The following is a 27,766-nucleotide window of genomic DNA, read 5'->3' as shown; positions in this document are numbered from 1 at the left end:
CTTCTCCCTTCCCGCTGCGACTTCTCGCGCTCTCGCGTGCGCGCGATCGAGATAGTGACGTACGCCGCGTCAGTAGTGGTAGATCTCGCGAGCCGGCCGGTTGGTTGATCGCGCGATACACGGGGGAAGCTCGTCCGGAGGCACGACCAGTCGTCGCTCGGCCGTGGCGGGTGTATTTCACCATCGGTCTCGCATCCGCGTTTGTGTTACATCGAGGAGGAGATCAGCCCCGACGTCACTCGTCTCATCAGGACCGACTTTGAAGGAGGAAGCGCGTATACAGGGTCGTCTCAGGTACTGTGTGAAGTATGTCGCGGGTGTCGCGCGCGCGTCTGTCAAAAACGCGCCATCCGATTCAATCTCGATGACTATCCACCTGTCGATAGCTCTAGCTGTCAAATACGTAAATTGAATTTTCCTCGAACTGTCTCATTATACTCTGTATACTGTTGAATGCGAAATGTTTTGTTTTGATGGAACGTCTCTACTTGTAGAGTAAATAACATGATAATCGAGTGTGCTGCGTATGGCATAAATGAGAAGGATATTCCGGTATAAAAACAGTGCTCAGGTTCTTCTGAATGAGACAAAATTTCACGAAATTCATTGATATAAACGTAAACGTTATATGTCAAAATTATATATTTTTTCCTAATAATTAGATATATATTAAAAAAAATAAAAGTTATAAAAATGTTTTTGTTAGGTTAGGTTAGGTAATTATATTTTCTCTTAAAAAAGCCACAGGTTTCTCATTCTTCTGTATTTTTGAGATTTTGTGCTACAGGTAAAAACAAAAATAAGTATGCATTGATTTAGTGAACCGCGGAGTTCGGAACTTCGATTCGAGTCACTTTCAAGGTACTGCTCTTGACATATTGTTACAGGCAATTTGCATTTAATTTACGAGCGACACATTCTACATATTCGAAGTCGAATAAATCATATCGTGTTGCTCTCGCAAAATAGATTATTTGATAACAGTCATTTCTCTTTTCTATCGCGTTAGCACGAATAATATTATTATTATTGAAAATAAAATTAAAAGCGAGGCCATTAAATATTAGAGAAATCGAAGATAAAATGACATCTTTTTGTCGATAAATCACGACGATTACAAGGACGCGCCATTGGCTTTCCAATGAGATACGCAGCTTGCGCGAATCGCAATTCTTCAAGTTGATTTATCAAGTTGATTGATCTATCGACTGCTCCGATTTGGCCCTCGTTTTCGAGCAAACAATAGCTTTCACTCGAGACGCACAATCAAGATGTCATCGCGCGGTTTAGATATATCAAGATCCGCCCCGGCTTCTCCGCGATGTTTACTTTGCCGGTGAGAGAACCACGTGGGTCCTTGAAATATTAAACGTGTCGTGCATACCATCGCATCGTCTCGCCGAGTATTACACGATGTTGTAAACACGTGACTCTCGTTATAGAAGCATTCCGTTCGTCGTGGAATGCAGTCGCGCGACAAAACTTCCCCATACATATTTAATTGCCGTATTTTGCATTTTTTCTTTCTCAAACCGGAATTACGCGTTATCGGAACGTTAATCCGTTAAATTGCCTTATCGATTGCGCGTTTTTAGATTGCCCGTAGCTCCGGGATCTAGTTATCGGTCACAGACATTAATAAGTAGTTGTTTGATTGAGATATATGGTCATGATAAGCGATTAGAAAAATTGGAGGAAAGTTGAAAAAATTCTATGACGAAATTCCATTCGAGTATTTAATACTTTGCATCTAATTTTGTCTCGAAAGATTTATCAATCGAAAAATCGAATCATCATGATTGTATAATACGTATTACGTAAACGTGTGCTGTATATTTTATCTTTAATTTATTATACATATATAAATTCAATATTTTTCAATTAAACTTGCATAAAAATGTATTATTATTATTAATTAAAATTTGTGTATTATTATTAATTTAATTTTATTAATTACATTTTATTATTTTATTAATTGAAGGTATAATACATTTTACACATACATATATTATATCTTTTCGAAGATATTATAATATGTATATTTCATATACTATATCTTTAATTATTATGTAGGTATTTATTTAAATCTTTTCAACATTTCTCATTAAGGGCTGGTTGTTCCAACTCTTGGTAAGTTTTACCCGACAAGTAGCATATCTTTGTCTCTTTTTTTAGAACTTATTTGAAGAGCTTTTTAGAACTTATTCAAAAATATGCTACCTTTCAGGTAAAACTCACCGAGAAGTGGGAAAAATCGGACCTTAATTTACAACAAAATTTAATTAAATTTTATTTGAATTGTTTCACTTGAAACTTCCACGCATTTCCGAGATAAATTCACATCTTGTACACTGAAAAAAATTGTTAACTTGACTAAATTGTTCAACTAAATATTATTTTGTTTATTGAATATGTAGAAATACTTAAATTAAAATACCTACAACATATTGAATTTAACAAAATGTACATAGAGAATTTTTTCTTATTAGAATTTACCCTGAAAATCATGATAATTGTAGGGCAATACGTATTGAAAAAATTTTATAAGAGCTTTTCTGATTAATATTTACAGCAATAAAAAATATTAATATTTACCACAATAAGATATAAAATATGTTCGATTAATTTTACTATGTATATAGTGAAATTTACTATGTACATTATTAATCTGTTTTCGCTTTTTTAAAAATTTTTCAGGGTAAATTCTAAGTGAAAATTCTTTCTGTGTATATTTGACTTAAATACTAATATATATTTAATTAATAAAATAGTAATGTAGTTAAACAGTATAGTTAAGTTAACAATTTTTTTAGTGTATGAATACGGTGACTGTTCTTTATTTTAGAAGACAGTTTTTTATTTCAAGTAGTTGTCCTTCAAATTTATTTATTTTTCCAAAATTCAATTTTCTTCTTTATTTTTAAAATGTTGTCTTTTATATTACAATATTGTCTTTTATTTTTTTATTTAGCGTTTTAATGTCTAATGTAATATTAACATGGAAATTATTAGTACGAAAACTTCTGATTGCTCGTCGATCTTTACTTTGCTCGTAAATGGATTTGAAAACAGGTTGAAATGAAGCTCTAAATTTTTATCCTTTTTTTTCTGTCAGAAAATATGATCACCGTATGTATGAAAGAAAAATCCTTTTGCTATCGGTTAATACGACTTCAATGACATGCACAAAAAAAAATCCGCGTGTATTTTCTCACCAAACAGCGAACGTACGCAAATTAATGTACTCCGGGAACGCGTTCCGTTAAGGTTTCTTTCAGCTGATAGCGTGGTCGTAAGATATGCAAGGTCTCTCTCGAAAATACAATCTGGCCGAGCCACTTTATCTGGTCTCGTGTGTTTATTCCTTATACAGAGTTTCGAAATTACACCGTGTAATTGACGTAAGATCGTTAGCAGCGATATTTCGACCGGTTCCGCCGAATAGCAGAGACGTCATCGGATCGCGGTAGCGTGTTTCTCATGAGATATATTATTACGGCGTCAATTACAACTATATGACTAAATGTAAGGATATCGCGATAAAAATCATTCTGCATCAGTTCGCGTAACATTCGCTGCGCTTCGTTCATTTGACAGAACGTTATCGCACCGCGTAATGTTATTTATGCAACTTTGACTTTTATTTCGTTCCAAGAATTAAAAGTTTGTCGTTTCAGTTTTCGTCTCTGTTAGATATTTTACTTTTATGTATTATATGTACGGCGATCATATATTTTCTGAGAAAAAAGATAAAGGACATGTTAAATAATTTTTAGAGCTTTGTTTCACGACATATTTCCAAATCAATTTCTTATTCTTACAGTTTGAAACTGATTCGACTATGTCGAAATAAATTCTTGATTTCTTAAATAAATTTCAGATAAGAGATTTCGTTTTCCAAATTCTCGTGTTAATAAAAAATAAAGGATAAAATTGAGTTTTAAAAAAATGAATAAATCTAAAGGACAGTTAATCGAAATAAAGGCCTGTCCTCTAAAATAAAGAACAGACGTCCATCGTAATTATATGAGAAAGTGCTTCATTTAAAAAAAGTGTTCTTTCTATGTATATTTAAAACCTCTTTGCTAAGTTGACGTAATTAAAATTAGCGTTCTCGTATCATTTTGCGAATCTCTTAAAAGGATGTCTCCCTTTTGATTGCAATTTCTCACAAAAATTTATTGAATCTTAAATCGAATGCGATAAATATGTATAGAGAGAAATTTATTCGAGAATGCGAATCTCGCGCATTCCTGTCTTTGACACTTACGCATCTCACCGAGATTTATTCGGTGCCCTTGCTGATAATAGTCATGAATTACGGAAGTTCCATTATTCAAACGGTAGGTAGCTGTTTGGAGAAGCGCACTCGATTAGATAACCGGAGTGCACTTGACGCCAGACCTAATCTCTCAAGAGTTGTACAATATCGACTAATTGTAATTTCGAGTATGTATGTATGTACATATATATATTACTCTTTCATAACAAAAATAAATTGCACGTTGCATTTCCTGCTTTTGTTTTAGCGCCCAATCTTGAAAATTGCAACGAAATTGCTTCTCGTTAAAACATTAAAAAATTGAAACAATCCCTTGTTGTTTGATTTTAATTTAATTGAAAAAAATTGTTATATAAAAAGAAAAAAGTTCTCTTTGCTCTGAAGCTACAACTCCTACTATTTTTCGCATTTGATTATAGAAAATTAAGATATGCTACGAATGTGTGATATAATTCTTTTACATATTTATCTGTTTAAATACGATATAATTTTTTTACACATTTATCTGTTTTCTCTCTCTCCATAATAGACGCGTTTAATGCACGTAATGATACATTTTTTTTGAAAATATTTATATATTTTTTCTTTTAAAAATATCTCGATATATTTGATTTTAAAGTTATAATTCAAGAAAAAGCAGCGAATCCCTGGATTCTATTATTTAGCTAGATTTTAAATAAATATTAATATAATTTTTATTTGAGATATTACACTGAAAAAAAGTTGTTAACTTGACTAAATTATTCAACTAATTACTATTTTGTTAATTAGACATATATAAGTATTTAAGTCAAAACGCGTTATATGTTGTATTTAATTTAAATACTTCTATATATTCAATTAACAAAATAGTAATTAGTTCAACGATTTAGTCAAGTTAATAACTTTTTTTTCTCAGTGTATATATTCCGATATTTAATATAATAATACTTAAAAAAAATTTATAAACTATATACAAGTAAAATTGGAATGAAATTAGAATTAAACCCACGGAATGTTTTACGCGACATTTGGCATTGATAAAATTGCAAGTTAAATTATCCGGAATCCTTGCGGCTTCATTAATCTCGCGGTAGGAACAATGTTGTGCTTACGTCAGATTCGGTTAATAGCTGATGCCTTGATCGCTATAGAGTGTGATAAATGGAGGATGGATAGTCGATTACGAAGTGTCAAGAAACGGCATCGCGCGTTTTCCTGCTCGTAAAAGATGAAAAAGACGCAGTCTAGCGAAATAGCGGGCTCGTTATCGAAAGGGTGACAAACGAGTGCGTGTTGCACTCTGGATTAGAATCGTCACGGCAGGTCAACTGGCTGAATTATCTCGGTTGACGTTTTGCACCTTTCAATTGATTTCAATAGAGCCTCATTCGCCATCAGTTTGCAGCTAGGAAAGAATATTCTAGCTGCGCTTTTCGCAGCTGCTCGCCTACCTGATCTCGTAAAATCACACAACGAGATTTACGGTCAGGATATTGTGTTACAGCTGAGAAATGAATACATTCATTTAGGTCTTAGGTCGATCTAAATTTTCTAATCTTTACGCTTGTAGAATATCCAAGATAGCGCTCTCTATATCGAATCTTAAATATATTAATTATCAATTACAAACACATTATATAAATTTTATAATTTTATATAATTTATACATTATATAATTTATTTTATATAATTTATTTATATAATTTTATATAATTATTATATAATTTATATACATTGTATAATTTATACATTATATAATTAAAAATGAAATTATTATTTTATAGAATTATCATCGACTTTCTTTTCTTTATTTTGTATTTTATTTTATTTTTAAATTATTAATGCGTGCAAAATTCTGTGTCCAAATCTCTGCGTTCTGTGAATGCTATATGCAGTATTGCGATAAATGTATATTTAGGTCAAATACTGGTGAGAGCAGAATTTCTCCGATCACCTTGAGATTAAAATTGGACGAAGTGCGTATAACGAGATGAATGTGGAATTGATAGAAATTATACGTAATGATGACACATTATCTGAAAGTCAATCGAACTTGAAAGATAGTCGGTTGGGTTTTCATGGCCTTGTTGTTATATGTAAATAGCTGTTAATAAATACATTGTTACACATACAATAATGTAGCTTTGTAGAGGACATCGACGATGTCTACTCGATGAATTGATATTTAAACGCTCACGACAGAATTAACATTTATTCGAATGGACGATCGAGTTTGATCGAGAATCGTTATCGGTAAAGTTGAAAGCCAGATTATTTTAATAACTATATATATAAATATATATATATATATATATATATATATATATATATATATACAGGGTGATTCAGGAGGAAAGGTAAAGATTTTAGTGGGTGATAGTATAAGCAAATGCGAACAAAAAATGTCCTATTAACATGTGTCTTATTTTTATTGGTTACAATAAACCACTCACAGCAGAAAAAAGTCAAAGGCACAAACAAAAGTAGACGCAAATGACTAAGTTCAAAGTTGATTTTCAAAAATGTCACCTCCGACTTCAATACACTTTCTAATTCTTTTGACTGTACTACGTGTAGCTCTTCTGAGGTCATCTTGACGTTCTTATGAGAGCAGCAGTATTCATAATTCGAACGATAAGATACATGTTAATAGGACATTTTTTGTTCGCATTTGCCTATACTATCACCCACTAAAATCTTTACCTTTCCTCCTGAATCACCCTGTATATATATATATAAATATATATATATAAATATATATATATATATACATTGTACATTTATTTATTTAACATGACCCTAATTTAGATTCTCTATCGTCATTTGAGAATCATTTTTTAAAAATCTGTAAAACATAATCACGATTATGTTTTAATTAAAATGCTGCTTCTGACATTTTAATGCAGCCGACTCGAGACTGTAACAATTCACTATGTTGTCTTCTTAATGACTTGTGAATTTAATCTCACGTATTTAAAACTCGGTGATGTAGAGAGTTCATGAAACATTCAGTTAATTATAAGTATTTTTCCATTTACAACCGCTGATGCAACGCGTTCCATTTTTTGGGAATTCCCAATCGAGGCTGTGAAATTGATTTAGGGCGATACACAAATTTATTTATGACGAGGGGGACTCTATCTTACTACGACGCACACGATTTATGAGCATAACAAATCGTGTTATCAATTATTAAACCAAGCATTATTTTTCAAGCCAGACGAAATAAACATAATTAATTATTGCATATTGTATGTGATCTTATTAAGTGCAGTCGTATACATTTTTCATACATAACAATTAAAGCTTGAGGAATTTATTAGGTTACGATACTATGCAAAATAATATAAATGTAAAATATATATAATAAAATATACAAATAATATTATTCTTTTTACGGTTTATACATAAGAAAAATCAGTTATTTGAATTCCAGTTTTTATTTAATTTAGAAAAGCTATTATTAAAAGAACAGTTTATAGCTAAGAATATTTAATTAAAAAGAAGAATAGAAAAATCAATAAGATTTTTTATTTTTTATATTTTTTGTATTTCATCTTTTTTGTATACGCTTAATTAAAAGAGTATGTTAAAAATAGAAAACTTCTATAAAGAATTTATTCAATTTTAGTAAAAAAAATGCAAGTTATAGTCAGGAAGATTATTTAAGAAAATCGATTTAACCGAGTTAGGAGAAAAAAATGTCAATCTTGTTCGGAAGAAGAGAGTACTCGATAGATAACGAGTGTGCCCTCGTCATGCGGATATACGTCACACATATTGATAAAGCTGAGACCGTCTACTGACCCTGCTGATACATAAAGTTACACTTACGGGTGTGTACTACGCACTAAATCGTTGTGATAATAGAAAAAACGATTATTAAAAAACTGAACGTTGTGTCTACGTGATATCTACTACAATATTTTATTTGGTGCCTAATCAGTATATTATTGCAGACATTTATACAACATGCTCTACATTAATTTATTAGAAGTAGAATTTTATTAGAAACACAGAAAGAGTCTATCTTTTAGAGTTTTATTAAAATATTACCTTTGATGACACTTTAATTCCACCATTTCATTACAATAATACAGATTTTTATATATACACATGTGTTTCTTTATTTTTTTACTTCATGAGTTCTTTCTTCATCTTAGATCTTTTCAATTTAGGAAATTAAGGGGGCACCAAAAATTGCCTTATATTCATGAATTTTTTTTAGAAAATATTAGGATTATCAAAATTTTCACCAATTTATTATATGTATTTTTAGTAATATATCTATATATAAGGTAAAATACTTATTGAAAAATATTTAAAAATCTGGCAGATATTGCTGCTGATCGGATTCTGTTGCGTTTTACGGTATCCAATATGCAATTTATAATGGTTTATTTGAAACAAAGAAGTTCGATTGATTCTTAAAATATACTGATAAATCTATTTTTTATCGTAGGATTTTTTTAACAGCCAAAAAACGATAAATAAAAAATTTGTTCTTATATTCAAATAAATATTGTTTTACAAATATTGCGAATTTTAAAAAATAGAAATATCTGCCACATTTTTTAATATTTTTCAATAAAAATTTTATTTTATATTACTAAATATACATATAATAAAACCTTATTATGATAATTCTAATACTTTCCGAGAAAAAATTCATGAATATATGGCTATTTTTTTATGCCTCTTTTTATATCCCCTCTTAATATAGATTGCTAATTGACGAGATAAAACAATTTCTAATTACTTGATATATTTAATTTTGAAACTTATTTTTTGTGGAAATACTATTTGTGATTAAACCAAGATGTTTCTGACCTCGCTGCTGCTGCTGCGTCGAGTTAGCTGTGATATTTTATAAACTTTCCTGATTACATATCGATGTTTTCTTTCTCTTTTCTTTCAGAAATTCGATAAGCTTTCGACATGGTTGTACCAAAGGATCGTGCGCTCCACGAGGCGATTCAAGTATCGCCCCTGATACTTTCCGACGATGTTAGACGACAAAAAGTGAGTATATATTTGAACTTTATAACCGATACATACTTTGTATTTGTCAGCATATATGTATGTTTGCGAATAAATGTTATAACATCCATCTCATATCTTAAACGCTTAATTTCATAAATTGTTCACCCTGAACTTCTGCTCTCTCACACTCATCGTACGATGCAGTTGAAGCTGATATTATATCAGAATCTCGTGTGATAAAGATGTATGTAAATAACGAAGTAAATAACGATCAACGCACGATTTGTAGATGAATTCTCGTTGGAGGATAGAAAACCTACAAAATAAATTATTCTTTATTAAAAATTAGAATAAAAAGAAATATTTTTTACTGAGAAAGCGATGCAATACATGTCATCCGTTCAACTTGTTCATAGTTATTTTCTTGAGCTATTATTTTATATATTTCTCTAAATGAATATCAGACATGCGGATTTTTTTATAAATCATCAGATGTGAACACGAAGGAAACTTTTTATAAATAATAGGTTAAAATAATAATTTATTTAAACAAAAAAAAAGATATGAAACAAAGAGAAACTGCAATGTAATTTTTGTTTAGATTTTTGCTCAAATTCATCTTCTGAATCTATAAAGCATTATTGAATCCGCCGATTTTTTACGACACGTGTTGAGAAAATAAATGATGAATTTTTGGATTATTCATGAATTCAGCTCAATCCTGAATTATGTACAAGGCGAATAAAGTTCTTAATCTTGCGACATTAATTTAAAGTTTAGTGACACGAAACGATCGTACAAATAGATATATTTTCCCATTTCATTTATGCCAATCGTACCACGTATAGATTAGATATCGTATCAGTTGTATTACATGTCATCATATACGAATTATTGCACGTAATATTTTTTTATGAAAATAACTTTTTTATAAAAAAAAAAGAAAAAAAGGAAAAATCGAGTACTTTCTTTCTAATTGCTAACATCGGAATTGTAAGAGGTCGTTATAATACTCGAGCACAACAAGTACATAAAGGGAGATTACACGTTGGAATTTTCGACAGACTTTATCTTGGATCGAATAAATCTTGATAAACTCGGTAAATTTTATTCAGAAGTAACTTGTGAAAAGTGTCTGTAATTAATGATACAACATCATTTTTCTCTTTGATTTTCTTTTAATAAGATTTCTTTAATTATCATATACTTTAATTATACCGTCTCTAAAATTTGGAGCGATGGGAAAGATATTATAAAAAGGCCCGTTAATTATAACTTTATGTTTAGTTAATAAAGAGAGTCGCGTATATTTAAATCGAAATTTTTTTTCTACTTTCGATTTATAATCCAACATTTACTTTAATAATTTAAACAGTCAGATCTCCTCTGTTCTGAATTTATTTAAACTATAATTACGAAAATTTTTCTCTCTTAAATCTTTAAATGCGAAATTTATTCGTTTACTGCTTATTTCTTATACAAAATAGCTCACAAAATTAAATCTCGAAAATCCTTTAAAATCCACACGTGAGATTCTCAAACTTTTCATTGAGCTTGAAAGTGGGAAGAAAATTCCGATTCGAGTAGTATTATAAAATAAACGTTGCAATTACATTCATCACCCTCGGAACAGTCCGGGTAAATGTGGATTGAATCGGATTTTGGGTTATCGTGGCTCAAACGTCATAAAATATCGATTTTTATCTCCTTCTCTAAGCTGCAGGGTTATCGAGAGGTAATCCGTGTTATTAAAAGTTCAAGACATGTGAACAGTTTATCAATGTAGATAACAACGTGGACTCTGGCGACCAATCGAATTAAGGAAAGAGAAATTTTAGCTGATCTTTAGCTTATAATATTATCCACGACAATTTTTTTTTTAATTTACTATTACGAAGCAATTCTATTTTGCGGAAAAACTTTTACTCCTTGAAATACTAAAGCAAACATAAACACACAGCGAGAATTGTATGACGCAAAATTACTTTTTTGCATCATAAAATTTATTTCATCAGCTAAATATCTGAAAAAGTTATCGATAGTCATTAATAATGCAATAAATAATGCGTTAAATGATGTAATTATAATAATGCATTAAATTGAATTCTGCGTAATAATTTTGAAATTAAGTTTGAAATCATTTACGAAATAAGATATAAAATGTTAATGTAGACCGACAGTTTATGAATATGCATTTACGTTTTGCATTTTCTCACAGTTTACTGCATTTATTTGCTTCGATAAATGAAATATAGTATATAATCTTGTAAAAATGCATGATATTTAAATATACAAATATACATTTGTTTCATTTTTAAACTATATTTATATAAGAAAGCTAATGTATGCAAATTTGTTATATTAGTTCCCATATTGCAATTATGAATAATAATACGTATAATAATTAGACGATAATTTAATGATCGCGTCACGGAAGAAAACTTGAATTACATATCCGGGTCTTATAAATCTCTTGTTTGTTAAATATACTTTAATTCTACACTCTCACGCTGCTTTGTACATTACGAACGAGCATTACATCTGTCTGTTTAAAGTCCTGTTAGAAACTACTTAACGAGACGTTGTAAACAACACCATATTTGTCGAGATATCACCAAGATTTACGGATCGTACATTTTTCTTCTCATCGTCGTGACGAGAACGACAAGATTGCCATAAAGATAATGAAATGCACGTGTCACGCGCAACACGTTTTTTTAAAAGGGAAAAAACCTCTGTTCGCAGATTGAGAATCAAACGGCGAAGATGCGATTTTCCGCGGCAACCGCCCGGAAAATACAGGACGTCTTTATTTCAGAAATGAATAAGGGAATCCATCAGCAATCTTCCTCGTTACAAATGGAGAACACCTATATACCGGAACTGCTCGATGGAACAGGTCATTAGTGAAGTTCCCGCGTGTTTAATTCCGCAACGAGATGCCGTATATCGCATCGTACACTATATATATATCTCATAAGTCTTATCACTACTTAACAAGACATTATTGTCAGAGATAGAGTGAACGAAACTATTTATGTCGAATTAATATTTTATTTCGACGATAAAGTGTACAACCAACACAATACATACAAATGTACACGGAGAGAATTTTTCGTGATATTTTACCGCAATTTTACTACAAATTTTATCATGTTTGTAATTAGTCGAAAATTACTACGCTGCATGTTAAAATCATGAAAATTATCATGAACGATTAAGCTGGAAATTGAAAATATTATGCTGCATTGTAAAATTTATATAAAATATTTTATATGTTTATCACTTTTTGACGTATATTCTAATGTTAAAACATTTAAAGAATCAAATTTTTAATAGAGTTTTAAATTATTGAAATTTTACTATATATTTTAGTAAAATTAATCAAACATATTTTATATATCTTATTGTCATAGATAAATATTTATCAGACTCTTATAAAATTCTTCCAATATCATATTGTCTCATGATTACCACGAATTTTAGGATAAATTCTAAGAGAATATTCTCTCTGTGTATCAACAATTATTATCAATAATTAATCTTGAATTTGTCTGCTAAATTCACATGTGCTGTGACATTTTTAATTTAATTTCTTTATGTCTCAAATAAGAAGGATGAAGAAGGAAAGTAGGATGTTTGAAGTGTATCTGCAAAAAAGGGGATTTATATGCAAAATTATTTTATAAAAATTGTTTTTATAAAATTTTAATATTTTATCACCATCAATGTAAGAAAAATATATTTTCCTGATACTTTTTTCTGATATAATTTACTTATGAAATTTTTTACAAATAAATTAAAAGAAATTTCATTTTCCCAAACAGTTAAAGAATATATAGAAAAAAGAAAAGAAAATGTACAATTTTATCACCATTCAATATGAAGAGATTAAAATGTATATTTTAATACTTGCAGAGGAAGGTCTCTATTTGGCGCTCGATCTCGGTGGAACCAACTTTCGTGTACTCCTGTTGGAATTGGCTCACGGTGCTCCCATACGACAGGAAGTGAAGCGATATTACATCGGACCCGAGTTAAGGGTCGGCTCGACAATCCCTCTGTTTAATTATCTGGCTGAATGTGTCAGTGATTTCGTCATCGCACAGGGTCTTCAGGACGTAGAGCTTCCTCTCGGTAAATTGATCCCTTGGTATATCTACCAGTCAGAGTATATCAAACGCGCGAAATCTTTAATTAAACGCAAACCACCGCACGATCGTCTATAAATAGAGACGAGACATCAGAAGTAGACGAGAAAACATTTTTTTTCTGTTATAGAAAATTGACGGAAAGATTACATATTAATATAACCAGCTACATTAGCATATATAATTATCCGCACTTCACATTCTTTTCACTTCCAACCTTGATCAGCCGCATCTACGCAGGTTTCACATTCTCGTTTCCGATGATCCAACACTCGCTGGACGTCGGTATTCTCGTTACGTGGACCAAGACTTTCAACTGTCCGGATGCCGTGAATAAGGACATCGTGAAACTTTTGCGAGAGGCCCTGGACCGACGAGGTGACACGAAAGTGAAGGTCGTGGCGGTTCTGAACGACACCACGGGTACCTTGGTGCAGGGTTCAACGCTGGATCATAATGTAGCGATCGGACTTATCCTGGGAACCGGCAGCAACGCCTGCTATTTGGAACGAGCTGACCGGGTCGAACATTGGGAAACCGAGAGACACGGCGAGAGAGAAGTGAGTTATTGAGATCGTGATAATGTATTAAATTAAAATGTGTAATGTAAAAAAATCCTGTCACATTCTTTCAGATAAATCTTTATTTTTTTGGTAAAGATATTCTATTTTTAAAAAGCAACACACATACATCGCAAAGTTTATCTTTTTATAAATTCTTTTTTAAATAATAAATATTTTGTTACACTCTGTATTTGGTACGCAAATTATCAATTTGATTTCCTTACTTTAGGTCATCATTGATATCGAGTGGGGTGCATTTGGCGACAACGGTGTTTTGGATTTCATCAAAACGGATTTCGATCGCGAGAACGATGCCAATTCTCTTATCGTGAATTCGTTTACGTAAGTGAGCAAATCTTGTTGTATTATCTGTAATTATGTTGTAATTATTTTGTTTGTGCACGCCCGTGGAGTGGATATTATTTCTGATAATATCATATTTGAAAATCAGTATCTATGTTACTATCGGTTTATCTACGAAAAAAAGTTTTGGATATCAAACTGGATTAATAAAAATGATTATAATTAAGATTTAATAATTATAATATAATTGAGACGTTTTTATTGATCAGTTGATAAAGTAATGATAACGGTGAATCATAACGATAAATCAAATTTTTTCCTAGAAATACTTTATAAAATTTGTATATGATATAATTTATTGAATTTATATATGATATAATAAGAATTTGTAGAAAGAGAAGAAACAAGATATAATGATTCGTAAAGGTCCTTGCGTTACATTATGATTTCTTTCTTTAGATTTGAAAAGTACATTGCTGGCAAATATCTTGGTGAAGTGGTGCGCGTGATACTTGCGAAGTTGACCAAAGAGGGGCTTTTGTTTGTAGGAGAAACCGCAACACAAAGACTCTTCACACCTGGCACCCTTACTACCGATCTGGTATCGCAAATTGAACAGTAAGTCTTATTGTTAGTCTCCAATTGATTGGAATCTTAATAATAATGATTCGTAGCCTATACAATTAGCTTATCGTTTTGTATAATAATTTCAGAGACTCGGTGGATGGCGGTAATAGCAACACGAAGGAGGTCATCAAGAAATTTGGCATCATTCCTGATGAGGACGACATCAATGTCGTTCAATACGTGTGCGAGGTCGCCTCTAATCGCGCGGCTCTTTTGGTATCGATATGTAAGTTAATGAAGCTACTTACAACTATGCTCGATGCAAAGACAAACATCTCACTGATTGATTTTTGTTAAAGGCATCGCGAGTTTGCTGGACCGTATTGATAAGGAACAAGTTACAGTTGCCGTAGATGGATCCCTCTACAAGCATCATCCTCGATTAGAGACCTGGATGAAGCAATATATCTCGTTACTTACTTCAGGACGACAGGTACGTTTATAAAGCGGATATCAATTAAGTTGTCTAGCTATAAGAGCAAAGAGAAAATGATTGATGTCATCACGAGGTTCTGCTTTAAAAATTTTAAATACACTATCTTTCATTACTAATAATTTTATTATTTTATATAATTTTAATATTATTAATAATAATATTAATAATTTTATAATAACAATTTTTTATTCTCTCTTTATAAAGATAGGAAATAATTATTTTTTTTCCATTATTTTAATAAAAGCTTTTTTCTTAGTATAATAATTTATTTATTTTTTGATTGTGCAGTTCAAATTAATCCACGCGGAAGATGGAAGCGGCAAGGGTGCAGCGCTCGTATCTGCTATTGCGCAAAGACTCAAGAAGCGATTACAATAATCGTAAGAATACACTACAGCGTCCGCTTGTTGTCGCAATCATCATTATCATCGCGAAACAATTTGCGATTCATCGATAGCCATATGAGTTATAGAAATATTCCGTGAACAGCTCCTGAATTACATAACTACGTTAGTATCCGTAAAAAAAATATCAATCTTAATGCTTACATCGGATTGTACTGAATTGTACAGGTGTCAATTGAAATCAATCTAGACGTTACGGAATTGCATTAGAAATAGCTTGCACAAGATGTTAAAAAGATAGGGGTATCGATCGACCGAACGATATGCGGGAAACGTGTGCGCGCGTGTGCCATTTTAGAAAAATAAATACATGTTCCTCATGTATAACCAGAGGAAGAGAATTACAAGAGACGGATTATCAACAAATTGAAATGTAAAGAATGATATTATTTATTTAATGAAAGTGCAATTGGAACGTATACGCGTTTGCAAAGTTGAAAAGTTGTTGCGTATTGTAAATGTTCTTTTTTGTACAAAAGATGTCAAGTTGTTATAATAAAATGTTAGCAAAAGTTGATTCTTAGTAATGAGAAATATTTTTATATTAATTAATATATATAGTAATCTTTTTAAAAAAGTTTATCGATACTTTACTATGTAAAATTTCGACCTGTTTTCAAAAATTTAGAAAGTTTAAAGAAAACTATATATAATTATTCGTATCAAAGACAACAGCGATGCTTTAAAATAATGTCATTTTAAAAAATATATTTTATTTTAAAGTGTTATTTTTTATAAAACTTAATAGCAATAATATTATATAGAGGCACTTATTTCATTCTGCGATATGTTTTGTCACCGTCTGACATTTTGAAACGAATTTTTAAATAATTACGCAATTTATTTAGAATTAATATAAAAACGATAAATGAATAAGTTTCTATCGCGCACACTTCTATAATATTTTATATTATTATTTTCAAAATAATAAGAATTATATCAAATACGTTTTTAACATCAATACATTATTTCTGTGATATTTAAAATAGTTTGCATTTCATTTTATAACATTCTGAATAATTCTATTAACAATTAAAACGTTATTTTGATATTTTGAGACTTGCACTTGGACAAATAATTTTATACAGAAATCATTTTTATATTTTTTAAATTACTTTTCTTTAAAGTACGAGATTAATTGATGCATGATTATAATATATTATATGTCATTACATTAGGTATATATATATATATATATATATATGCCGTCGTTTTATAATTGGCTGTAAAAGTCAAACTTCGCAATAATTTAGTATATTTTTAATCATCTCTAACATTAACATTTTTATTTTCATATCAAATAGTAGTTTTATTTGCTTTTACTGTTCTTATTTTCTTTTCTCCTTCTCGTAAAAAGAAATAGAAGATATAAATGTACTCTTCTTCACACTTTTAAGTGCAAGAAGTGCAATTAAAGTGAACTCGATCGCTGCGATGCTATTGGTCCGCGTGCGATCCATCGATACTGTACTTCGAGAATCGCAATATTGCCAATCGATACGTTTGAAATTCTTGGCCCGCTAGGTCAGTCTGTACTTCTCCACGACCGGCAACGAATCTCGCGCGCGAAGAATTCGTTGAATATCGCGAAATACCTCACGAAGTGCCGTCAGTGTGATATAAATATCGCGTACGATCGCTATTGTCGCGTCGTCTTTAATCGGTGATCCGTTTGTGCGCGTATTTAACGTCGATCGACAATCACCTCGTAAAACTCGCGTTTCGCAAGTTCTTTCTTCGCGACTAGCATCCGACCGCCTACCGTGTGTTATCATTTTCGTTCCGTAATTAACAGCATTGCACTATCAATGCCACTTTCGCATTCCTCTTACAAATAATATCGAGTCTCTGTCAATAATGAATACCATAAAACAGAAGTAACACTGAAAAATCAGTACATTTATTTAGCAAAGTAACTTCGCCAATCAACATGGCGGCTAGCGTCTTTTTATCATTGCATTTAATAAATTTTACAGCATCGAAATCATCTGAAAAAATATACGCACAGCGCGATTTCTCCCGATTTTTGATAGAAAACATTAATATATCACGTCGCGGGAATATCTAAAATATTTAAAAAGGAACTTATATATATTGTTCACAAATTATTTATTAGAGAGAGAGAGAGAGAGAGAGAGAGAAAGAGAGAGGCATATATTATTTGCAAGAGAGAGAGAGGTATCGATTCTGTTGCTAGGTGGTCGCTGCTGCCGCGGCGGCGGGCAGAACGGCCAAGTGTTTCCTCTCTGGCGGCGCTAGATGGCGCCTGCGCGGTGGCGCGCGTGCGCGCGCATCGAGTCGTCGCGGGGCCGCTCGCGGGAGAGTGACAGTTCGCGAGCCCGAACTGTCATCACGGCGGTACCGCGCGCGTCGTCCGCACCGTTGTCATTCGCGTCGTAGCCGAGGTGTTGTATGTGAGAGCCCGCGCAAAGTGAACGTGCGCGACGTAACGTGACGTGACGTGACGCGACGTCGTGACATCGTGACGTATCGTGCCAGTGCCGCGTAACCCTCGTGGACGACCTCGTATACCGTCCGGTCACCGAAGATCGCGGCTCGAAATCTCGCGTCTCTCCTTTTTTTCCGCGTCTCTTCTCCCCCGTCGAAAAAGCCGAACCCGCCACCGCCGCCGCACGGTGGGTGCGCACGCAAGGTAGAACGGCTCGCACCGCTCGCTTCGTCGCCGGCTCGGCCTCGCAGTCAGTCTACTGGAAGATTCCATTGTGCAAGAGTGTGGGTCTTCGAAAAAGTGTTTTTTTCGCGGCTACGCCGGCGAATTTCCGCGGACACATCCCATCGTCGTCGTCTGCACGCCGGGACATCCAGACCAGGTATCGTGCTCTGAACCATAGTTTATCAGCCGGTCGACGGCGCCTTTTATATACGAAATTCGTCGTAAGTGTATGTGTGTACCTATACGTATATGCGCGAGCGCGAGTGTATGTGTATGCGAGGGAGAAAGAGGGAGCAGGTTGAGGTTATTACAGCGGCCGCTCTCTCTGGGTTCAGCTGGGCTCTCAGCTGATGCACCGACCGACCGGTTCGCTGCCTCCTGCGGTCGATTCCTGGACGTGATGTAGCGCTCGTTCGCGTTAAGTCTCGTCGCTGACAGTGACAGCCTCTCGCGATTCATTTTCAGAGCGCTAAATCTCCGAGATTCTTTGTATTACGCGATTGCGTGTAATTTACACGGGAGGGAAGAGAGAGGACTCGTTAATGATTAGCAACGATGATCTTGTCCGACCTTGCTCTCGTATCGAAAATACGAAACAGCCTAGAAGGGGCGAGGAGGGAAGGGGGAAGAGAACTAGGGTTAGCGCAAACCGAGGTCGGGCGGAATCGAACGTTCTCGCACTTCCTGACGAATTGGCTCGCGAGTCCAGTTTCGACAGTTCCTGACAAATAGCCATTAATCTCGATCTCAAACTATGTCGGTTTATTAAAGCTTTCGAAAGTAGATGTGTCATAACCTTCTGGTTACGTGGAAAAATCTCGTTCTTCTTTTGTTCGTAACATTATTATCATTCACGGAAAGAAAATTAGCTTCATTAGCTTTTTATTAGCTGGCCTTATATTGCAATCTGAATTTTAATGATCATGTCTAAATTTTAACTACGGTAACTAATATTTTTAGCTATAGTTTAATGAAGAATGTTAAAAAATATTAGCTAAGAAATATTTGTGTGAAATTGCTGAGTTTTTTCGACTATTCTTATACTTATATGGAAGATTACAGATTATGTGTAATTTCATATATGAAATATATTCTTATATATTTTCAAGATTAAAAATATTGCACTGAATATATAGAATTACACATATGAAATGCTAGTAATGTATAAATACTAAAAAATAATGTTATAAATAAAATTTTATCTATATTTTTACTTTAAAAAAGATTAAGTAATTTTTGAACAAGTAATTTCCATGTAAGAATACATGGATTTTTTCAGTGTTCATAGCTAAAATTTAGACATGATAACTAATTTTTTTCGTGATTTCAAAACTGCTATTCCATTCTTTAATTTCTCATCTTACAATTAGACTCGTGTTAATTAAAACTTACTTTTCAAGCATCAACGTCCACAATTCTTTTAAAAAAATTACGTGACATTAAAATTATTAGATTAATTTTCGAAAATGATTTAAATTTGACAAATATATTAACGGTGAATACTTTATAAATATATTACATAATGCGTGACAATTTTTAGAAAAAGAAAAGTACGTGTGCGAGGGAGAGAGAGACTTATACCCATCATCCTGTCATTCTAATTGCATCTTTTACGCTCCTGTCAAGAGCAGAAATGACTGTTCGCCCTCTCGTACGAGTACGTGACACATTGGCGATTTCACCTCGCGAGATTCTCGTCGATTCCCGGTGCTGACCTCGACGACGATGTCACGTTGCACATGGTACCCGATTGATACTATTAGAAAGGAACAATCGCGGAGAAATCGGTACCTCATTTTGGAAAGGAAAATCATCTCTCTATTTATAGACGCGTAATTTTTATAGTCCGCGACATGCAGATTTAATTAAGAATACAGTAATGGATGAGAAGCGAGAGTTGTCTGGTGTATCTATAGAATCTTATAAGGAATAATGACATTAAAATATAAATTAGCAGTCGTTTATATAGTCGCTTATACAGTTATTCATTGAATTTTCTATTATACTGTGTGAAACGTTTCCGCGTAAAATAAAATTTAGATTTTTTGACGAGTATATTTCAAGAAATCTACACTGAAAAAAATTTGTTAACTTGACTAAATCTTTTAATTAAATTACTATTTTATCAATTGAACATAAATATATTAGTATTTAAGTTAAATATACATTTTGTTAGATTTAATATTTTGTTATATTTAATTTAAATATTTTTACATGTTCAATTAACAAAATAATATTTAGTTGAAAGGTTAGTCAAGCTAACACATTTTTTTCAGTGTACGTAGATTCTTCAAAATCGCGACGAACTTCGTTAAATACCGTATTTAAATTGCGCGAACGAGCGATTGCATAAATTCAGCATTTATTCAGCATTCGTGTAATTATTTTGACCATTAAACAAAGGAATGATTTTACAAAGAGTTTAGAATAATCGTGTATGTATTCGTCACTCGTTATAGTCGTCTAGCTTTAGTCATGAAATCTCATTACGAATCTCTCGCTGCGGATAACGTAAAATAATCCGCCGAGGACCAAAGTAATCTCATGCAATGTCATTCATTCTAAAGTAGCTCGTCTTTATGCTACTCTTGAGAGGCATCGTCGAGAACAGCTTCGTACATTGCGCGAATTTAATTCTGAAACCCTCTTATTGTAAAATTTAATTATACGGAGTGTCCCTTTCGTTTTATATATATATATATATATATATATTAGATTATTGTGATATTAGGTATTTATACCTTTTGATATTTAATGAAATATTAATTAAACAGGTAGTTACGTAAATATTACAAGTTAAAAATTGAAAAAAAATATACGTATGTATATATTAATGACTTTTGAAGAGGAATATATAGACGGATATAGATGGAAAAATATTTATTTTCTTCTATGGGAGAGAGAGATCTGTTATCTTTTTATTAAAACGCTCTGTCGACTATATAACATAAATTGTAAATATAAAGAAATGTACATATATGTGTCATATGAGAGTATTAAAAAAAACTGTTATATCCCAGTATTAAATGTAAAACGTATAACAAAAAAAAAAAAGCAGTGTGCATGCACGACGAGCAGTAAAAGCGATTACAATACGCGAGCAGTAATTATTCGAGCGGGGTAATTTTGTTTACAGAAAACAAAGAAGAAAGGATCTCACAGAATCAACAGCCGTTTAAAATCGTAAAAAGAAAATTAAAAGAGTTACTTTCGCGAATAAGCAATCTACTATATTCGTCTATATTATAAATATGACGATCGTCGTGTAATGTAATAACCAATTTTTTTATATTACATTATATTATATTTATTTTATATTATATTTTTATACTATTATATATTTTTTATATTATATTATATTTTCATATTCATTTTCATATTATATTTTTATATTATTCTGTTTTATATTGCTCGCGACATAATATCATTAATGCAATTCGATAAAAACGCGACGATTTTTTTTATTAATTAAATCAATTCCATTACACGCATGATATCGTTCGACCATACGTTGGTGTCTGGCTTAAAGCACGCTATATTATCATATCTGATCCGATCGTATCGCGGAAGCTCGAAGGTGGGGAAACGGCAGGACGATAGGAGGAGGAGGACTGTCATGGCACCGTTATCGCTCGCAAATCGACTCGCTTTTCCATGAAGCGCCGCTCTGCAACGTCGAGGTCACCGCGCCCGGCTGCAGCTGAGCTTCCAGCTGACGAGCGGAGGCTGCGACCGGTTCGCCATGCTCCTTCCACCCCCTCCCTATACTCGTCTATTTCTCTCTCTCTCTTTCTCCGCGTGTTTCTCCTTTTTTATCGTGGCCGCCTCCTCCTTTTTCCCTTTAAATCGCCTTTCACGTGCTCCGCGCGACTCCGTGTCGTCGTCTCTCTTTACCTACTTCCTCCGCTCGTCCTATCTCTCTTCGTGAGGTTCGTATTGTTCGTCTAGAACGGTCGACTTCGTTGAACCAGTTCCGAACCGTTTCGTTCGCGCGCGCCTCTTTGACACGTTCCGCGAGTGACGTCAATTTGAGAGGAGTGGGATGGTTGCAATGACAGATAGGCGTGCGCGCGCGCGCGATTTTCGGCGAACCCGAAACGCGAAACGCTTTCGAGTAATCATCCCCGTGTGAATCATTCGGAGCGGAGGGGGAAAAGTGAATGTTTAGCCAATGCTTTTCCACAGTAATCTCTAAGGAACTTTCGCCGGCCGACAAAATGTGAGATACTAAAGATATATGTCTATATAATAGACATGTAAGATATATGTATACATAGACAACATGTGTCTTTTCTTTCTATATATATGTGCTGTGCAAGATATTCCATTTCTTCATATTCATCTGTCTATTTTAGGATGATTTGTGATAGTCTTATATGTAGGTCAGGGATCAGCTGATCGATAATAAGTTGTCAAATTTGCCAACGTAATATTTAAAATAACGCATCTCTCGTTGAAAGTGTACGCACTGAAAAAAAATTTGTTAACTTGTGACTAAACCTTTCAATTAAATTATATATACTATTTCGTTAATTGAATATATATTAGTATTTAAGTCAAATATACGTTTAAATTTAATGTTATATTTAATTTAAGTATTTTTATATGTGTAAAATAATATTTAGTTGAAAGGTTTAGTCAAGTTAACAACATTTTTTTACGGGGAGAATTTTCTCTTCGAATTGACTCCGATATCATGCTAATCTTGAGACAATACGATATTGGAAGAATTTTATAAGAGTTTTTCTAATTAATATTTACCACAATAGAAAAAATATTAATGTGTACATAGTAAATAAATCGAACATATTTTAAATATTATTGTGATAAATATTTAATCAGAGAAACTCTTATAAAATTCTTTCAATATCACGATTACCATAATTTCCAGGGTAAATTTTAATTCTCTCTGTGTATATATTGATATATATTTTGTATGTGAGGGAGGGAGCAAACGATGCTTTTGTTAATTACGTTATTCGCGTCGAAGCAGTCTGGGGCAAAAATTTGGTCTTCCTCTTTTGCGAGCGTGACAAACAGCTGATTATGTTCGCGGGAGCTCGTTCCGTGCGAGCGGCAAAAAAAGCAAAGAAAAGAAAAGGAAAAAAAAAAAGATGCCGACGACGGCCGGCGGTCTCGCGGAGAAATTGCGGTACTTCTGGAAATCTAAACGACTCGAAATTGCGAGCTCGCCGGCGAGTGCGCGGACACGCGATTCGACGTTGCGTCGTGTTTCAAGTCGTATAAGTAAGGCTTATACTTAAGTTAGACTCATGTCAGACGCGCTTCACGTAGAGAGAAACTAGCCAATTTTAAACCAAGAAGAACAGCGAAAAACGCATTTATTAATTCGCTAACGAGATCATCCGAGAACGGAGTAATCAGGGTGTCCAGCGGTCAGGGAAATCTGGAAAACCGGGCATTACCAGGGAATTTTATAAGTCTGTAATTGTCAGGGAAAAAGTCAGGAAATTTTACTACTTATCTGGATTTTTTCACTTTATTCTACATTTGTCTCAATAATTTGAAATTTCTTATTAAGTAAATTAAACTTTTTCTTGACTCCCAGCGCGTTAATTTTCTATGTGTTATTGAAAATCGATTCATCTACAGCGTGTTCGTTAATAAATATTTTCATGGTCGTGTTATTTCAATTGTTTGATAGAGAGAAAACTAAAAAAAATTTGATATAATATAAATAAAAAAGGTGATTACTTAAATAGTTTATAATGACATGTTTCGATTATCGTACATAATGCAGATTGTATAATAGAAGGCTTTCATGATTTAACATTGAATTGCTCTATCATATAGCTATTATGCAAATTATATATTTGGAAAAAATAATACTAAAAAGTCAGGGAAAAAATAAATTTCTGATCTTGGAAAATTAAGGAATTTTTTTTTATCAAGTCTGCTGGACACCCTGATAATGTAACAATTTTGTTTCATTTAATTTTTATTACTCATTGTCCGAATTTCGTGGATTTATTTTCACACGTCTCGTTTAAAGCCCAGGCAAGGTATTATTAAACGCGAAGCTGAATCTTCCCATCTATCGGAGGCTGCTGATCCAAGGCGATTCGGTATCTCGTCGATTCGTAGCAAAGTAAATCGATCGCGGGGATCTTGCTGCGGTGTTTTTCAAGCAGCTCGGCGTTTGCGCGCGCGATCGGTCAGAAAGAAATACTCTCCGCGCGCAGTTAAATTGATCATAATTGGGCTGCCGTCGACGGCAGTAAAATATTGCGATCCCGTCGTTCGACTGCGTTTTATCGTCGCAACAACCGGTTACATTGTGGATCGCCTCGCTCGTAAAAACGCACGATTGTAAGGGCTCCCTGCCTCCTCCCTCCGATCTTTCTCTCTGTCGACCATCGGAAGAGAGAAAAATTCTCACAGACCGGTATTCTCCCGCCGCGTATTTAGCGCTAAAACGCGCTCTGCCTGCCTATGCTTTCCTTCATTTGATATATATAAAATTCGATTTCAGCAACGCGAAAAAAATATGGTTGTTCGATATAAAATATGTGTGGGAAAGCGCGAGAATGTCAGAAACAGAGAGGAAACCAGTGTTCAGTATATAAATTAAGGATTAATACGAGCTGCGTGAAATCGTTCGCGATTATCTTTTCTTCCTCTTGTTTTTGCGAGTTTTTGCTTCTTTTTTTTTTTTTGCACAACTCATACATTATTCATCGAAGGCAGAAATTACCGTTCGCGTGCAAAATGATACGCGCGCAGCGCTATACTTGGTCGCCATTAAATAATTCAGATCTCACCCCGGAGGTATGCTCTCTGTTCCAGTAATCTCGTCGTTGCTGCGATAACCGCTGATTGCCGTTGCATCGCGTCAGTAAACCTGTCACCCCGATCTGCAACCGCGTTACGCGAAAATCGTACAATCAACGCCGGATATCCAGCGCTTTCTCCTGCATACGCAAATTCGAAAATAGTATATATTATAAGAACCCTGTCGCGGATAGTTTTTCACGCTCGAAGGAGGAACATCGATCAGCTGTTGCGAGAAATTTGACATTTGACAGATCTACGCTGACGTTTGACGTTTGACAGATCTCGCGCTCTTTAGGGGTGGAAAGAGGTTGCTCTCTGAAATAAAATATTCAGATTGCTCATTCGGGTTTTATAGAGCGGAAGATGAAGAAAAACACACACACACATACAAAGATGCGTGTAGGAAGTGCAACTAAAACGCGGAGCTATCCAATTTCTTACGTAATTTCATCTGGGCGTGCAAGAGCTATATCCTCTCTCTCTCTGTGCTCTTTGCGAGAGAGGATTATAACATATTGCTTCGGTAAAACACTTCGCCGGCCTTCGCGCAACATGGAACGATGGAAATATTACCCCCCTCGGCTTCACCCCTCCGGGCCCCTCCGCGTGGTAACTCTCCGGTTATGTAACGCAGATTGCAGTGCTTCAGTTGAGGGTTAATACTCGCGTCCATGGGACACAACTTGGCTAAAGTTCATTATCGCGCTACTCAATTTATATATCGCACACGCGAGAATATGAAATAATGGTCCTTATGGACGATATATACCTCGATCTTTCGTGTGTCGTAACTCTTTTATGCGATCGTATATAATCCTTGTTAAGAAGTTGCCACGAAATCGTATTAATATATAGGAGTGTTATAAAAAAGAAATGTATACGACTGAGACGACGTTACGAAACGTGCATTTTTAATTTACCATTCACTTTAACGGGGCATTCGTGCGCTCATTAATGACCCAATAAAATGATAAAAATTTAGTTGATATTCTATATATGTATAAAATGATAAAAAAAAATATGTTAAACATAATTCGATAATTGTTTCTTACGATATTTTTATTACGTTGAAATATAGTGTAAAAACGCCAACAGTGTGTAATTAACATATATGAGTAATGTGTATTATGTTGATATAAACGTGACATGTATATTTTACATGATTGTTGAGTCATTTTTGTTTTTACAATGTTTCTATAATACATGGAAAACGTCTTTTAATATTGTAATACGCTGAAATATGAAGAAAGCTTTAATTTTTCATTTATTACTGATGATGTCATCTCGGATTATTAATTTCTATAAGAAAGCTTTTTATATTTAGATTTTCTGAAAGTTAAATAGACGATGTGATAATAATAATTTCTTCGAGAAAGGACTTTATTTTTAAACATTTTTATGTTTAAAAATGTTACTGCATTTTATCTTTGACTTTTTCTCTGATTATTAATTTCTAAGAATGCTCTTTATATGTAAAATTTATCTGAAAGTTAAATGAACCACGTGCTAATAATAATTTTGTTCGAGGAAGGACTTTATTAAAAAAAAAAATTACGTCAGAGACTAGTTTTTACGTACACAAGTGATGCGTTGTTTTTACGTTTAGAAATGTCACATTTCTTATATATAGTGCTATCGAACATTTTTTGTGTCTTCCAAAAAGAATCATTTCATTTTAATCAAGACTTTGCCCTGTTAAAGTGACTTTTGAAAAAGAGGAATATATTTTATAAGTATACATATATATATATATATATATATATATATATATATATATAAACACATTATTCAGTATATAAATATGAAATATATGAATCATGCTTATATTTCTATACTCCAAGTTAAACGAAACACACACACACACGTGCGCACGGAGATCGGCAAAACGAGCTACTTGTAATATTTCATTCTCTGTAACGAATGACTAATGACTGATTCAGCTCGTTTTAGCAAAAGGATCGATTGTGTCCAACCAGTATTGCTCAACCGGCCGGTCATTCACTGTCGGTGCATCTATCGTTGCGGTTGGCAACCGGCGTTTGCTCGCTCGCTCGCTCGCGACGTTTCGCGTTGTTGCTAAGCGGCCGGATTTCCGTGCGAGGCTGCGGCTTCCGAGAATCCGCGATGTTGAGAACCACTGAGGGTTAGCACTCGGTGAAGCTCTCCCCACTTCGACATTAGGCATCGCAGACAGCGAGGCGCTGCTCGCGCAATGACGTGTTGTTGTGTGTATGTGTGTGTGTGCGTGTGTGTCACTCGAGAGATTGAATAATCGCCGCGTTCCGCGCGATTCGAAAAGTGCAATCGATATTGGTACACGCGTCCGGCCGCGGCCGATAACCGATAACTGGACGTCATCGAGGAACGACAGCGGCTCGCGAGGCCGCCGTCGTTTATTAACTCTCTCGGGGCCGAGAAGGCAAATAGAAAGCTCCCTAAAACGCGCGCCAGAAAAGTGTCCACGTGACGTTAAAAAAAAAAAATACACAATATACGCGGTCGATCTTTGTAAAATGCATTTATGCACGAGACGAAAATGTCACATGCCTATGCGATTCTCTTCTCT

At 33.7% G+C, this 27,766-nt stretch overlaps 2 protein-coding genes across 2 annotated transcripts in view; both read left to right on the top strand.

Moving 5' to 3' along the window:
* The first annotated feature begins 89 nt into the window (after positions 1-89).
* LOC114943060 (hexokinase-2) lies at positions 90-16,248 on the top strand. Its single transcript, XM_029318625.2, has 10 exons — positions 90-294; positions 9,183-9,286; positions 11,993-12,146; positions 13,166-13,384; positions 13,639-13,958; positions 14,191-14,303; positions 14,724-14,882; positions 14,978-15,117; positions 15,191-15,324; positions 15,616-16,248. The coding sequence occupies exons 2-10, from the start codon at positions 9,203-9,205 to the stop codon at positions 15,703-15,705; spliced, it is 1,413 nt and encodes a 470-aa protein (XP_029174458.1). The 5' UTR covers positions 90-294; positions 9,183-9,202; the 3' UTR covers positions 15,706-16,248.
* Positions 16,249-18,030: 1,782 nt separating this feature from the next.
* The window catches only part of Sesn (Sestrin), a 231,895-nt gene continuing 222,159 nt past the window's right edge, over positions 18,031-27,766 (top strand). The window contains exon 1 of the mRNA XM_085486251.1: positions 18,031-18,562. The gene's annotated coding sequence lies outside the window, so the exon portion shown is untranslated. The remainder of the gene's footprint in view (positions 18,563-27,766) is intronic.

This window comes from Nylanderia fulva, unplaced genomic scaffold, assembly GCF_048542155.1.
Source record: "Nylanderia fulva isolate GAGA-0341 unplaced genomic scaffold, ASM4854215v1 Scaffold11, whole genome shotgun sequence".
NCBI lineage: Eukaryota > Metazoa > Arthropoda > Insecta > Hymenoptera > Formicidae > Nylanderia > Nylanderia fulva.
The sequence above is the reverse complement of the archived record's forward strand: the minus strand, read 5'-3'. Positions and strand labels throughout refer to the sequence as shown.

Coding starts and splice junctions, on each gene's coding strand:
- LOC114943060 (XM_029318625.2), top strand. CDS start 9,203: ATGGTTGTACCAAAGGATCGTGCGCTCCACGAGGCGATTCAAGTATCG. Junction 9,287..11,992: donor ACGATGTTAGACGACAAAAA/GTGAGTATATAT, acceptor CTCTGTTCGCAG/ATTGAGAATCAAACGGCGAA. Junction 14,883..14,977: donor CTGGTATCGCAAATTGAACA/GTAAGTCTTATT, acceptor TAATAATTTCAG/AGACTCGGTGGATGGCGGTA.